At 48.5% G+C, this 15,367-nt stretch overlaps 1 pseudogene and 2 gene segments (V, D, J or C); all 3 read left to right on the plus strand.

Moving 5' to 3' along the window:
• The first annotated feature begins 941 nt into the window (after nucleotides 1–941).
• LOC104980252 lies at nucleotides 942–2,125 on the plus strand. The segment is given in 2 exon segments: nucleotides 942–1,550; nucleotides 1,668–2,125. Coding segments are annotated over 2 exon segments (570 nt in total).
• A 2,247-nt stretch (nucleotides 2,126–4,372) lies between these two features.
• LOC104980253 lies at nucleotides 4,373–7,635 on the plus strand (annotated as a pseudogene).
• Nucleotides 6,866–15,367, plus strand: part of LOC104980254 — a 13,859-nt gene continuing 5,357 nt past the window's right edge. Inside the window, 2 exon segments of the V gene segment in view lie at nucleotides 6,866–7,808; nucleotides 7,926–8,348. Of these exon segments, the coding sequence occupies nucleotides 7,763–7,808; nucleotides 7,926–8,348 (469 nt within the window).

Below are 15,367 nucleotides of genomic sequence, written 5' to 3' on the forward strand. Positions count from 1 at the left end.
ATTACAGGGACTTCTCTAATGGTCCACGGTTGAAGAATCCACCTGCCAGTGCAGGAGACAAGGGTTCAATCCCTGTTCCAGTAAGACCCCACGTGCCACGGAGCAACCTAGCCAGGGAGCCACAGGTACCGAGCCTCTGCTCTAGAGCCGGGAGGCGCAACTACTGAATCCCACTCACCCGAGAGCCCACGCTGCACAGGAAGCAACTAGGAGCCCGCGCACCGCAGCTAGAGCGCTGCCCCGCTCGCCGTATCTAGAAATATCTCAAGCACAGCAGGAAGTCCCAGCGCACCCAAAAATGAAAAATAAAATAACAAATACATAAATAAATAAACCTTTAAAAAATCCCTCACTAAATATATGTATGTATATATTTCTATTTGTTTTGTTTCCCTAGAGAACCCTGACTAATCCAGTCCTCCTACTAGAAAGCTCAATCTAATTATAATATTCTCATCATTATTATTTTTAAAAATCTTTGCTTTTTATCTTTTTTCCTTTCCTATAAATGCACAGGTCAGTATCTTCATGATCGAATCACCTTGACCAGAACAGGGTCATGACCCATCCCAGCACCCCACAGAAGCCAGGCACAGCACTGCCAGGAAGGGTCTTAGCTACTGAACACCAAACAGGGTTCTGAGTCCTGGCCCCTCGTGCATACTCTGGTGAGAGGCTGCACCTGTCTGATAGCTGTGTGTCCCAGTGGGGATGACGGAGGTGACAGAGAGACCGCGGTCCCAGGATCCCGTGGCATCTGGGGGATCCCTGACTACATGCTCCCTGACTGTAATGGTGTCAGTGGGATCTGAGGCCACCAGGGGGCAGCAAAGGCCTGGGTGTGGGGAGGTTTTGGTGTGGCTTCCTTACCTGCGTGAAGCCCCAGCTGCTGGCTTCTGAGCCCCCTAAGGGAATGTGGGCTGCAGTGACCCATTTGTTCTGTTTTATGAGGCCTGGACTACAACCAACAATAAAGTTCTCAGGGCTCATCTTCAGAGCCCTGCTGAGGCAGGGGACAGGACTACAGGGGGTCCGTCCTGTGAAGGGACAACTGGGGGAGGAGATGGACACCCCAGATCTCCTGTGGTGCTGGGAGGAGATGGAACTGAACTCTAAGTAACTCCAGCTCCTCAGGGGACCTCACCTTCCACCCTCAAAACCCAGAGAGTGATTGTCAGGATTATCAGCCAAGGACATGGTGACTCTCAGAGTGGACAGGGACGACCTCCCAAGAGGGCCACAATTCCTGGGCTGTAATGGTCAGTGTCCTGACTAAGGACAACGTGTCCAAGAGTTTCCATCCTCTCGGAGGAGCCCTGCTGTCCAGGGCCATAGGGACTCTAGTGTCCAGGCCAGGTCAGAGGTGAGGACAGAATGAGGAGGGGCAGGTTCAGGAAGCAGATTTGCATGGGGTCCCCGCCCTCCTCTGGGGGAAGGGATGAGAGGTCTGGGGACCAGGCCTAGGGCTGCGGGCTCAGAAGGCAGCATCTGGAGCGTCTCCACCATGGCCTGGGCTCTGCTTCCAGTCACCCTCCTCACTCAGGGCTCAGGTGAGGCCTCCAGGGAAGGGACCCTAGGGATCTCTGACTGATCCCTGGTGTCTTTGTCTTCAGGGTGACCTGGGTTCCAACAGGGATCTGACCAGAGTGTGTTTCTCCTCTTTGCAGGGTCCTGGGCCCAGTCTGGCCTGACTCAGCCTCCCTCAGTGTCTGGGAATCTGGGACAGACGGTCACCACCTCCTGTGCTGGGACCAGCAGTGACGTAGGGAGTTATAATGGTGTGGGCTGGTACCAACAGCTCCCGGGCTCAGCCCCCAAAACTCTAATATATAATGTCAGCAAACGGCCCTCAGGAATCCCTGACCGGTTCTCTGGCTCCAAGTCCGGGAATACAGCCACCCTGACTGTCTCTGGGCTCCAGGCTGAGGACGAGGCCGACTACTACTGTAGCTCATATAAAGGTGGTGGTAGTGTGCACAGTGGTCCAAGCTTATGGGGAAGTGAGACCAAAACCCACCTGAGGTCACAGGCTCCCTGTTGCTCTGACTCTGCTGGTTGCTTGTCTCCATCTGATCTTGAAGCGTTGGCAGATGAGAGGGCACCTGAGGACCCTTCTGAGGGATGAGAAGAAGAGGAAGGGGTGTTTTCATAGTTTTTGTTACTCCTCTTTGAGCTGCATCTGAGTGGGTGCATGGTCTGAGGAAAAGGTCACAGTTCCCGAGAAATCAATAGTGCAAGCTCTGCTGATTGTCCTGAGGACCTCCATCTGCAAAGCCACCCTTTTCTTCTAAACCAACAACTCGAATCAGGCCCTGGCAGGTTTCTAGGCTGAGTGTAGAGTATGACCCGTGAGAGGGACACTGCACAGCAGAAACGGCTTGGTTTTCCAAGTTCCCACAGACAGACGAGTCCAACACAACTGAGAGACTAAGCACAAAGCACATCATAAAAGTTCTTTGAAAACCCCCATTTTTTGACAACTAAGAAGATTCTCAATAGACAATTGTTCTGGTGGTTGTGATCTCCTTCAGGGACTGGAGACAAAGCAAAATAAGCCAAGGTCAGTGCTGGATGAGGTGAAGGTCAAGGAAACCAGGAGAAGCTTCCAGGAGGTCTTTCTTATTGCAGCCACTGGAAGGGCTTCAACCCTGCACTGAGTTGTGACAAAGCCTGAGAAGAGCTGTGCCCCAGGGCAGCTCATCAGACAGACCCTCAAGGTCCTTTTCTGCCCTCAGTCTCCTAGGTATCCTGTGTCTGGCCTCTACAGAAATTCCAGACTTCCAAGGGGTGGTCAGAGGTCTAGCATAAAGCGTAAGTTTGCAGGACAGTTTGGACAAGGGGTCATTCTTATTGGGGAATAGCTGGACCCTTCCTGAAATCTCATTCCCAGGATCAAACCAAGGGAGTTTTGAAGGCTTGTCTTTCTGAGGCCATTGCTCTCAGACTGGTAAGTGTTCTCTACACAAATCCTTTTTGTATTCCTTACCCGATCTCAGGACGCAGATCAAGGAAACCCAGCCTCTCGCCATCAGTTCCTGGTTATGCACAAACACAGGCTGTGCTCTGAAGAAACACACACACACATATATACACAGTCACACACACTAACTAACACACACTAACTAGCACTCCTGGGTCCCCTCCACCCACCAGGGAAGGAAGCAGGGATTTGCTCTGTGGGGATAGAGTCCCCTGTGTTGACACTTTATAAAATCAGACTCTCTACCTGTTTGAGTCCAGGGAGTTAATTCCAATCAGCTTGGTGTGAACTGTGCTTTTGATGTCAGGTCATTTACACAAACTTGGACTTGCTCTTGGGACACCTCCCATAATAGCCACACAGATGCCTGTCTGAAAACTGGGTAGATTTGTGTCCCTCAACTTCCTCCTGACGTTGCTCCTATCTGCTTATGTCAGAATCCACCCAAGCTTGACTCACAAAGGAGCCTGACATCAAGAACGATTTTCAGGGTGACTTTCCTAAGCCTGTCCCTCCCCACAATCTGCTCAGTGCTCCCTGGACCCCAAGGTTACTTCTCCGTCTTCTGGATGAGAAACTGTGACCGTAACGCCGTCGATGGCTGTCTCTTCCTGGGACAGGGCTGATGTCCATGTTAGTGGGACACAGAGGGACAGATTCCAAGGGGTAGACGGTCTCCTGGGTGGGAAGCCAGCTCCTGAATCATAAAAGAAAGTCCCTCTGCCAGCGCTGTGCCTGCTGCCCCCACAGGAAGAATAGTATGCACCGGGAGCTCGCTGGGGCCTGGGGTAGGGGCTGCTCAGTCAAGGATCTGCTCCTGGATTTGACAGTGCAGATGCTTCAGAACAAAGAGGTGGCGGATTGGGGGAGGTGAAGATGGGACAAGGCTGCAGCTAGGGGTCCCACCAGCCACTTAGCAAACAGCAGAAGTTTCCCCTGCTGGGCTTGTCTCTGTCCCCACAATAGAGACCTCGAAGATTAGCTTCCAGCAGAGGGCGATGGGGATTGGCCCATCTCTGAGGGTCCCAGAGACTCAGTCACATCCAGGAAGAGACACTGAAGGTCCTGGTGCTCATTACCTGAGGGGCTTCCTCTGGTCTTTCTCTCTCTGCCAACCAGTGAAAAAAAATTCATGTTCCTGTATCTAAAAACAAAAAAATTTGTGGCTCAGTCGTGTCCAACTCTTTGGGACCCCATGAACTGTAGCCTGCCGGGCTTCTCTGTCCATGGAATTCTCCAGGTGAGAATAGTGGAGTGGGTAGCCATACACTTCTCCAGGGGAATCTTCCCAACCCAGGGATAGTGTCTCCTGCAGTGTAGGCAGATTCTTTACCATCTGAGCCCTTTATCTACATGTCATGTCATGTGTCACAAAGTTTTAATCCCTGGAGTTATAACCTCCTTCCAGGACACAGAGACTCAGTATCCAGGGCCAGGTCAGAGGTGAGGACAGAATGAGAAGAGGCAGGTTCAGGAAACAGATTTGCATGGGGGCCCCTCCATGCAAGGGATGAGAGGTCTGGGGACCAGGCCCAGGGCTGTGGGCTCAGAAGGCAGCATCTGGGGCGTCTCCACCATGTCCTGGGCTCTGCTCCTCATCACCGTCCTCAGTCAGGGCACAGGTGAGGCCTCCAGGGAAGTGACTCCGGGGACCTGACTGATCCCTGGTGTCTTTGTCCTCAGGATGACCTGGGCCCCAGCAGGGAACTGACCAGAGTGTGTTTCTCCTCTTTGCAGGGTCCTGGGCCCAGTCTGGCCTGACTCAGCCTCCCTCAGTGTCTGGGAATCTGGGACAGACGGTCACCAGCTCCTGTTCTGAGACCAGCAGTGGCATCATGGTTATAACTCTGTAGATTGGTACTGGCAGCACTTGGGCACGGCCCCACACTGCTGATTTATGCTGTCAGTAAACGACCCTCAGGGATCCCTGATCGCTTCTCTGGCTCCAAGCCTGGACACACAGCCTCCCTGACTGTCTCTGGGCTCTAGGCTGAGGACGAGGCTGATTATCACTGTGGCTCAGACAGAAGCAGCAACCACTTGCACAGTGGTCCAGGTTCATGGGGAAGTGAGACCACAACGTCCTCCGAGCTAACTCAAGCCCCTTCACCTCTAAACTCAGGATTATTTATTCTTTGCTATTATTTTATCTTGGAATAACTACGAACCTAGATGAATATTTAAAGCTAATGCAGAGAACTCCATCATAACTTTTTCCTGGAATGGCCACTTGTAAATCTCCTGTATTATTTACTCTGTGTTATCTAATCTGTTAAGCATTTTATTTTGTTGATCACCTATATTGCTGTAGTTTTTGAATATGCACTTTGAGTTGGTATTATTATTATTATTATTACTATTACTATTATATGCAACCCTGTGGGGCTTGTGGGATCTTAGTACCCTGAACAGGGATTGAACCCAGCATTATGTCAGTGAAAACTCCAAGTCCTAAATACTAGGCCATAGGAAATTCAGATACTATCTTTTGTAACAACTGTGATACTCACTTTATATTCATTCTGAAAGAATCAAGAGCTGAGCCTGTAGTGCCTTCAGGAAGAAATGAAAGGAAGTATAAAATGTCCTGGAAAATCAGAGGAGGAAAACCAGTGAGTTCTGTGTCTCCAACATGGGTGTCCAAGCAGGAAGAGAGGACAGACGGGATGGTCTAGGGACGAGCTGGGTCAGTGAAGGAGGACAGATGTCTGGGAAGCAGCCTCACAGTGTTGGCCTGGCCCTTGCCCTGCCCTCAGGCAGGGCTCCGCTTTCTGTCCGGAGTCAGGAGATGCTCATCCCTGGGCCCTTCTGTCCCTGTGTCGTCGGGCTGCTCTTGTGGGCCCAGGGCTGAGATGCACCTGCTGTTTGTGGAGGACAATGAGGTGTGAGGGAGGGTCTCTCCAGGTGGCCCCATTCAGAGTGAAAACGCGGCAGAATCAGGAGGGGAACCAGGCGGGGACCACATACGACGGGCCAGCTCAGTGCCCACACTGACACTTCCTGAGAGAATGGCCCTACTGCCCCCCAAGTAGAAGACAGCCTCATACACCTGAGGGCCCTGCATCACCTGTGACAGATGGTCAACAGAGGAAGCTTCTAGAGACATCAGGGTCAGTCTTTGTGTCCTGCTGGGAAGTCAGGAAAGGAAGGGAGAGGCAAGACCTTCTAGGATGGGCGGCACCATTCAGGGTGTGCATTGTAGAGGGCAGGGTGGGGGCTTTCCCGGGGGTGTGAGGGGATGGAGAGTGGGGGTCCCTGCAAGGGTGCTGCTGAGCTTGGTGATGCAGGCTCAGCCCAGGGAATGTGCAGAGGGAATCACCCTGACCCCGCCCCTCCTCCTCACCTGAGGGAGAGGCCACGCCCAGAAAGGAGAGAGCAGCCAGGAGGCCCAGAGCTGGGGTTCAGGAGCTCATGTGTCTGGAGGCACCCCTTCACCTCAGAACACGAGGGGATTAAGAGAGCCCCGTCCCTGGTGGGAGTCCTAGGAGGAGGCATCCTGGGTGTGTCCACGGTGGCTTTGGCTCGGCCCCACCCCCCATCGTCCTGCTCAGGGCACAGGCCAGGCCTCCAGGGAACCATGTTCCGGGACCTGCACCCTTTAGGGAACCCTGACCCCACGGTCCTGTGCCCAGAGCCTCACCCTGCTCTCCTGCTCTCCTTCAGGTCATTCTCGGTCCTGCTGACTCTCCGTGTCCCACTGGGCGATGTTTCCTTTCAGCGCTCTGAGAAGGTGGCGTACATGTTCTGTGCCCCAGGTTTCTCATCCAGGATTCCTCCTGGCTGGGATTGGTTTCAGTTCCACCGTCTCCTCACCTCCGTGTCCATATCTACCGCTGGGACAAGGTGGCCCCGACAAGCAGGAATGGCCTGCGGGAGGGACAGGGTCTCCTGGTGTGTGTTGGCCCCGCCAACATTTCATTTGAAAGGAGTTTCTGAATAAAGTGACTGGAGCATGGAGGGGATAAGGGCGGACAGGTTGGCTAGAGTTGGAAGGAGGACAAGAGAAGGTGGAGGGGTCAGAGTTGAGGGGTCAACCCCACTCAGCTGCCTCCTTGGGGCAACCGTCCTTACCCTCTGAGGCCACCAGGGGGCAGTGAAGCCCTGCCCGGGTTTAGGGAGGTTCTGGTGTGGTTTCCTGACCTGTATGAAGCCCTCTCCTGCCACCTCCTGAGCCTCTAAGTGCGAACTGGGGTGAAATGTCCTCAACCTGCTCTGCTTCATAGGCCCTTTCCTATTATACAAAGACCAGTTAAGGCCCCAGGGTTCAAACTCAGAGCCCAGCAGAGGCCGAGACAGGGGGCAGAGGAATCATGGTGCTATGGGGATAGTATAAGGAGGGGATGGACACCCCCAGGTCTCCTGCAGTGACAGGAGGAGACAGGACTGAATCTCTAAGAAACCCCAGCCCCTCTGGCCCCTGTCCTCACCTTCAAAACCCAGAGAGTGATTACCAGATTATCAGCCAAGGACATCTTGACTCCCAATCGGGACGTCGGGGACCATCCAGGAGGGCCCCATTTCCTGGACCAGTAATAGTCAGTGTCCTGACTAAGGATGATGTATCCAAGCATTTCCATCCTCTCAGAGGAGACCTGCTGTCCACGGACATAGAGACTCTAGTGTCCAGGGCCAGGCCAGAGGTGAGCAGAGAATGAGGAGGGGCAGATGCACGAAGCAGATTTGCATGGGGACCCCGCCCTCCTCTGGGAGAGGGGATAAGAGAGGTATGGGACCAGGCCCAGAGATGCGGGCTCAGAAGGCAGCATCTGGGGCATCTCCACCATGGCCTGGGCTCTGCTCCTCACCACCATCCTCACTCAGGGCTCAGGTGAGGCCTCCAGGGAAGGGACCCCGGGGATCTCTGACGGATCCCTGGTGTCTTTGTCTTCAGGGTGACCTGGGTTCCAGCAGGGATCTGACCAGAGTGTGTTTCTCCTCTTTGCAGGGTCCTGGGCCCAGTCTAGCCTGACTCAGCCTTCCTCAGTGTCTGGGAATCTGGAACAGACGGTCACCATCTCCTGTGCTGGGACCAGCTGTGATGTAGGGAGTTATAATGGTGTGGGCTGGTACCAACAGCTCCCGGGCTCAGCCCCCAAAACTCTGATATGTAATGTCAGCAAACGGCCCTCAGGAATCCCTGACCGGTTCTCTGGCTCCAAGTCCGGGAACACAGCCACCCTGACCATCTCTGGGCTCCAGGCTGAGGACGAGGCTGATTACTATTGGAGCTCTCCTAGAAGTGATAGCACTGTGCACAGTGGTCCAAGCTTAGGGGGAAGTGAGACCAAAACCTCCACTGCTGTCGTTCATTTGCTTAGTAGTGTCCGACTCTTACAGCTCCATGGACTTCATTTTCCCAGGCCTCCCTGTCCTTCACCATCTCTCAGAGCCTGCTCAAACTCATGTCCATCGAGTCTATGATGCCATGCAACCATCTCTTCCTCGGTCATCCCTTCTCCTCCTGCCTTCTATCTTTCCCACTGTTGGGGTCTTTTCTAAAGAGTGGGCTCTTTGCATCCGGTCCCTCAAATACCTTCACACCTACTTGCAAACTTTCATTTGTTCCTTCTTTGTTATCATTTTATTTGTCAACAATTACAAACTTAAATGAATTAGATTTCAAAAAGAACTGATTCATATCCTTTCCCCAGATCCATCTATACTTAACACTTTACCATACTTGAGTCCCATTATCTGATTTTAGCTCTCATTTTCTCTCTACACATCTGTATATGTAGTTGAATGTGCACATGAATATACACATCCATTAGTGTGCATACTCAGCACACTCACACATGGCAAACAAAACATTCATTTCCTGAATCGGGTTTCAGTTGCATTCAATCGCCATCTAAGGCTTAGTACATTTATTTTAAACAGTGTTCACATCAAATGACAGTCCTCATTTAAGGTATAGAAGAAGTGAAGTGAAGTCATTCAGTCATGTCCCACTCTTTGTGACCCCATGGCCTGTAGCCTACTACGCTCCTCTGTCCATGGGATTTTCCAGGCAAGAGTACTGGAGTGGGTTGCCATTTCCTTCTCCAGAGGATCTTCCTGACCCAGGGATCGAACCCAGCTCTCCCACACTGTAGGCAGACGCTTTACCATCTGAGCCACCAGGGAAGTCCACTTATAAGGTGTAGAGTTCAGTGGTTTATAATGCACTTACAAGTTAGTCCATCCATTTTCATGGAGGTCTTCAACAGGTACAGGTCTGTGGCCTGTTAGGAATTGGGCCACACAGGCTGAGGGTGAAGCTGTTTATTACTGCAACTCATATAGTACACAGTGCTCCAAGTTCATGGGGAAGTGAGACCAATACATCCTTTGGACTCAGTCAGAAGGGACTAACCCTTTCTCCTATGTTGAGGTCCTTTAATGGACCGGAACATGGTGGTCCGGAGTCGACGATAAGAAAGTAAAAGAGAGAGAGAAAGAGGCTGATATTCCTTGGTTTACGCAGAAAACCAGTAAAGCCCTTGACACAGGGCTTGCACTGCTTCACGCAGGCACAGGGCGCCCTCTTGCGAGGGTCTTGCAAGCCCAGACTAGAAAGTGAGCTCAGCAGGCTTCTGCGCTCCAAAGAATTAGCCTGAGAGAGAGAGAAAGAGAGAGAAAAAGAAAGACAAGGGGACCCAAGCTCTGATGGAACGAGGGTGTTTTATTCAACATAGTGTGGGTATATATACTGTCTTACAAGGTAGCTCTGTTCAGAAAAAGATCAAAAGTCCAGACTTACAGATTATCAAGGAAACATAAGGCAATCTGTATCAAAGAGAGAGGGTTGTAAATAATCACTTTTGCCCTTTGGTTCATATAAAGGATGAGGGTCGTAAATAGTTACCTATTATCATATGGAAAAACTAAGGAAGGAAATGCATGCATTCCTCAGCCCCGGGAGCTGTTTGCCACTCCTCTTAATTTTAATAAGGAACAGAGGATTCATGGCAGATCCAAAACAGCACACAGGAAGCCTCCTGTTAAATGCTTCCTGACACTCCTAAACTCAGGCTTTCATTTGGTTTTGCTGGGGTTTTTTTGTTTTGTTTTGTTTTTGTTTGTTTTGTAGTAATTACAAACTTCAATAAAATTTTAGAAGTTCTATACAGGAGCTTTCAGAAATTTCACTATGTTTTAAACGTTGCTATATTTGCTTTTCTTATATCCTGTTTTCTCACACTCTCTTCCTGAATTTATAAGTTTACAAACACACACACCTACCTTCACACAGCACATGCTCTGGATGCAAAACATTTATTTTCTGAATCATTTGAGACTGATTTGTATCTATCAGCATCAGAATCTTCATAGTCTCTGTTATATACAATTTACAATCCATAATATACATCATTTTAAGGTGAATGATCCTATGGTTTACAATACATTCTCAAATTTGAACATCCACGAACACTCTATCTTTAGAATATCTTCCTCCTCATAAGAGAAATACATCATCCATTTCCAGTCAACAACTCTCCCTAGTATTTCAGTCCTGTAAATCACTCATGGACTTCCTGCCTGTTCTAATTTTTCACACAAATATAGTCACAGCCTAGGACAACAAGGTTCTGTCAGAGTTTACCTCAGAAGCCCCTAGGTTTGTAAGATATTGCTCAGGAGCCCCTAATTTCTGTCAGATTTTACTGCAGGAGAACCTAGGTCAGCTTTTACCTCAGAAGCCCCGAGTTTCTGGCAGATTTTACCTCAGGAGTCCCTGGTTTCTGTCAGATTTTACCTCAGAAGCTTGTAGTTTCAATCGGATTTTACCTCGGGTGCCACTAGTTTCTGTTAGATTTTTACCTTTGAAGCTGCTAGTTTATGTCAGATTATACCTCAGGAACCCCAAGTTTCTGTCAAATTTTACCTCAGGAACCACATGTTTCTGTCAGATTTTACCTAAGGAGCCCCTAGTTTCTGTCACAGTTTAACTCAGGAGCCCTGATTTCTGTCAGATTTTGCCTGAAGAGCCCCTGGGTTCTGTCAAATAGTACCTCAGGAGCCCGTAGTTTCTATCAGATATTACCTTAGGAACCCCAAGTGTCTATCAGACTTTAACTCAGGAGCCCCTAGGTTTGCTCAGATTGTCCCTCATGCCTTGTGAGTTTCTGTCTGATTTTTCCTCAGGACTCCTTGTGAGCTGTCAGATTTTACCTTAGGACGTCCAAGCTTCTGTCAGATTTTACCTCAGGAACACCTAGGTTTTCTCAGATTTTACTTCAGGGGCACAAAGTTTCTGTCATATTTTAGCACAGGAGCCCAAAGTTTCTGTCAGTTTTGACTTCAGTTGCCCTGGATATATGTCAGATTTTAACTCAGGAGACCCAAGTTTCTTTCCGAGTTTATTTACCTCCAGACCCCCGAGTTTCTGTCAGATTTCACCTCAGGAACTGTGAGCTTCTATCAGATTTTATGTCTGGAGCCCAGAGTTTCTGTCAGATTTTACCATACGAGCCCTTGTTTCTGTCAGGTCTTACCTAAGGAGCCCCTAAATTTTGTCAGTTTTTAACCTCAAATCCCCAGGTTTCTGTCAGATTTTAACTCTGGAGCCCATAGTTCCTGTCAGAAATTACCTCAGGAGCCAAAGTTTCTGTCAGGTTTTGCCTCAGGAGCCCCTAGTTTCTGTCAGATTTTACTCCAAGACCCCCTAATTCCTGTCAGAAATTACCTCAGGAGCCCCTAGTTTCTGTCAGATTTTTACCTCAAAGTCCCAAATTTCTCTCAGATTTTCCCTCAGGAGCCCCTACATTCTGTCAGACTTTGCCTCTGGAGCCCCATGTTTCTGTCAGATTTTCCTTCAGGACCCCCTAGGTTGTCAAATTTTACTTCAGAATTGCAGTTTCCATTCAGAATTTACCTCAGGAGTGCCAGGTTTCTATCAGATTTTACCGCAGGAACCCCCTGTTCCTGACAGATTTTATCTCAGGAGTCCTTAGTTTATGTCAGATATTACTTCTGGAACCCCCAGTTTCTGTCAGATTTTACCTCAGGAGCCCTGAGTTTCTATCAGATTTTCCCTCAGAAGCTCAGAGTTTCTTTCATATTTTACCTCAGGACCCCCTAGTTCCTGTCAGAAATTACCTCAGGAACCCCAGTTTCTGTCAGATTCTACCTAGCAGTCCTGCCTTTCTGTCAGATTTTACTCCAGGAGCCCCGAGTTTCTGTCAGATTTTGCCTCAGGAGCCCCCATGTTGTGCTGGATTTTACCTCAGATCTCCTAAGTTTCTGTCAGATTTTTACCCCAGGAGCCTCTAGATTCTGTAAGATTTTATCTCAGGAGCCCCAAGTCAGTCAGAATTACCTTAGGAGTCTCGAGTTTCAGGAGCCCCAAGTCAGTCAGAATTACCTTAGGAGTCTCGAGTTTCTGTCAGATTTTACCTCTGGAGCCCCTAGTTTTGTCAGAATTTACCTCAGATTTCCCTAGTGTCTGTCAGATTTTACCTCAGGAGCCCCTAGATGCTTTTAGATTTTAGCTCAGCAGCCTCTACTTTCTGTCAGATTTTAACCCTAGAAATCCTGAGCTTCAGTCAGATTTTACCTCAGCTGCCTCTAGTTTCTGTCAGTATTTGCCTCTGAAGTCCCTAATTTTTGTCAGATTTTACCTCGGGAACCCCTCGTTCCTGATTTTATCTCAGGAGTCCCTAGTTTATGTCAGATTTTACTTCTGGAACCCCCAGTTTCTGTCAGGTTTTACCTCAGGAGCCCCGAGTTTCTGTCAGATTTTACTTCAGGAGAACCCAGGTCAGCTTTTACCTCAGGAACCCCAAGTTTCTGTCAGATTTTACTTCAGGAGCCCCTAGTTTCTGTCACATTTTACCTCAGGAACCACATGTTTCTGTCAGATTTTACCTAAGGAGCCCCTAGTTTCTGTCACAATTTAACTCAGGAGCCCCTGATTTCTGTCAGATTTTACCTGAAGAGCCCCTGGGTTCTGTCAAATAGTACCTCAGGAGCCCGTAGTTTCTATCAGATATTACCTTAGGAACCCCAAGTGTCTATCAGACTTTAACTCAGGAGCCCTCAGATTGTACTTCATGCCTTGTGAGTTTCTGTCTGATTTTTCCTCAGGACTCCTTGTGAGCTGTCAGATTTTACCTTAGGACGTCCAAGCTTCTGTCAGATTTTACCTCAGGAACACCTAGGTTTTCTCAGATTTTACTTCATGGGCACCAAGGTTCTGTCATATTTTAGCACAGGAGCCCAAAGTTTCTGTCAGTTTTGACTTCAATTGCCCTGGATATATGTCAGATTTTAACTCAGGAGACCCAAGTTTCTTTCAGAGTTTATTTACCTCCAGATCCCCGAGTTTCTGTCAGATTTCACCTCAGGAACTGTGAGTTTCTGTCAGATTTTGTGTCTGGAGCCCAGAGTTTCTGTCAGATTTTACCATACGAGCCCTTGTTTCTATCAGGTCTTACCTAAGGAGCCCCTAAATTTTGTCAGTTTTTAACCTCAAATCCCCAGGTTTCTGTCAGATTTGAACTCTGGAGCCCATAGTTCCTGTCAGAAATTACCTCAGGAGCCAAAGTTTCTGTCAGGTTTTGCCTCAGGAGCCCCTAGTTTCTGTCAGATTTTACCACAGAAGCCCCTAGTTTTTGTCAGATTTTACTCCAAGACCCCCTAATTCCTGTCAGAAATTACCTCAGGAGCCCCTAGTTTCTGTCAGATTTTTACCTCAAAGTCCCAAATTTCTCTCAGATTTTCCCTCAGGAGCCCCTACATTCTGTCAGACTTTGCCTCTGGAGCCCCATGTTTCTGTCAGATTTTCCTTCAGGAGCCCCTAGGTTGTCAAATTTTACTTCAGAATTGCAGAGTTTCCGTTCAGAATTTACCTCAGGAGTGCCAGGTTTCTATCAGATTTTACCGCAGGAACCCCCTGTTCCTGACAGATTTTATCTCAGGAGTCCTTAGTTTATGTCAGATTTTACCTCAGGAGCCCTGAGTTTCTGTCAGATTTTACCTCAGGACCCCCTAGTTCCTGTCAGAAATTACCTCAGGAACCCCAGTTTCTGTCAGATTTTACCTAGCAGTCCTGACTTTCTGTCAGATTTTACCCCAGGAGCCCCGAGTTTCTGTCAGATTTTGCCTCAGGAGCCCCTATGTTCTGCTGGATTTTACCTCAGATCTCCTAAGTTTCTGTCAGATTTTTACCTCAGGAGCCTCTAGATTCTGTACGATTTTATCTCAGGAGCCCCAAGTTAGTCAGAATTACCTTAGGAGTCCCGAGTTTCTGTCAGATTTTTTTGTCAGAATTTACCTCAGATTTCCCTAGTGTCTGTCAGATTTTACCTCAGGAGCCCCTAGATGCTTTTAGATTTTAGCTCAGCAACCCTTAGTTTCTGTCAGATTTTAACCCCAGAAATCCTGAGCTTCAGTCAGATTTTACCTCAGCCGCCTCTAGTTTCTGTCAGTATTTGCCTCTGAAGTCCCTAATTTTTGTCAGATTTTACCTTGGGAACCCCTCGTTCCTGATTTTATCTCAGGAGTCCCTAGTTTATGTCAGATTTTACCTCTGGAGCCCCGAGTTTCTTTCAGATTTTACCTCAGGACCCCCTAGTTCCTAGGTTCTCTGACATTTTGTCTCAGGAGCCCTAGTTTCTGTCAGATTTTACTTCAGACATCCCTAGTCTCTCAGATTTTACTTCAAGAGCCCTTAGTTTCTGTCAGTTTTACCTGAGGACCCCTTAGTTTCTCTCAGATTTTACCTCAGAAAGCCCTAGTTTCTTTCACATTTTACCTGAAAACCCCCTAGTGTCTGTCAGATTTTACCTCTGAACCCCCTAGTTTCTTCCAGATCTTACCTCATGATCCCAAAGTTTCTTTCAGATTTTACCACAGATCCCTTTATTTTCTGTTAGATTTTTCTCTCAGAAGCTTCTAATTTCTGTCTGTATGTACCTGAATATATCCTAGTTTCTTTAAGATTTTACCTCATTACCTCCTTGTTTCTGTCGATTTTAACTCAGAACCCCTTGTTTCTATCAGATTTTACTTCATACCCCCTAATTTCACTCTGATTTGGCCTCTGGGCTCCCTGGATTTTTTCACATGTGACCTGATTGCCTCCCAGTTTCTGTCTGATTTTATCCCAGAGCCTCCTGTTTTCTTTCATATTGACTGTGTGGATCACAATAAACTGTGGAAAATTCTGAAAGAGATGGGAATACCAGACCACCTGATCTGCCTCTTGAGAAATCTGTATGCAGGTCAGGAAGCAACAGTTAGAACTGGACATGGAACAACAGACTGGTTCCAAATAGGAAAAGGTGTACGTCAAGGCTGTATATTGTCACCTTGTTTATTTAACTTATATGCAGAGTACATCATGAGAAACGCTGGGCTGGAAGAAGCATAAGCTGGAATCAAGATTGCCAGGAGAAATATCAA

The sequence above is a fragment of the Bison bison genome, unplaced genomic scaffold, assembly GCF_000754665.1.
Source record: "Bison bison bison isolate TAMUID 2011002044 unplaced genomic scaffold, Bison_UMD1.0 scf7180017864495, whole genome shotgun sequence".
Lineage (NCBI taxonomy): Eukaryota > Metazoa > Chordata > Mammalia > Artiodactyla > Bovidae > Bison > Bison bison.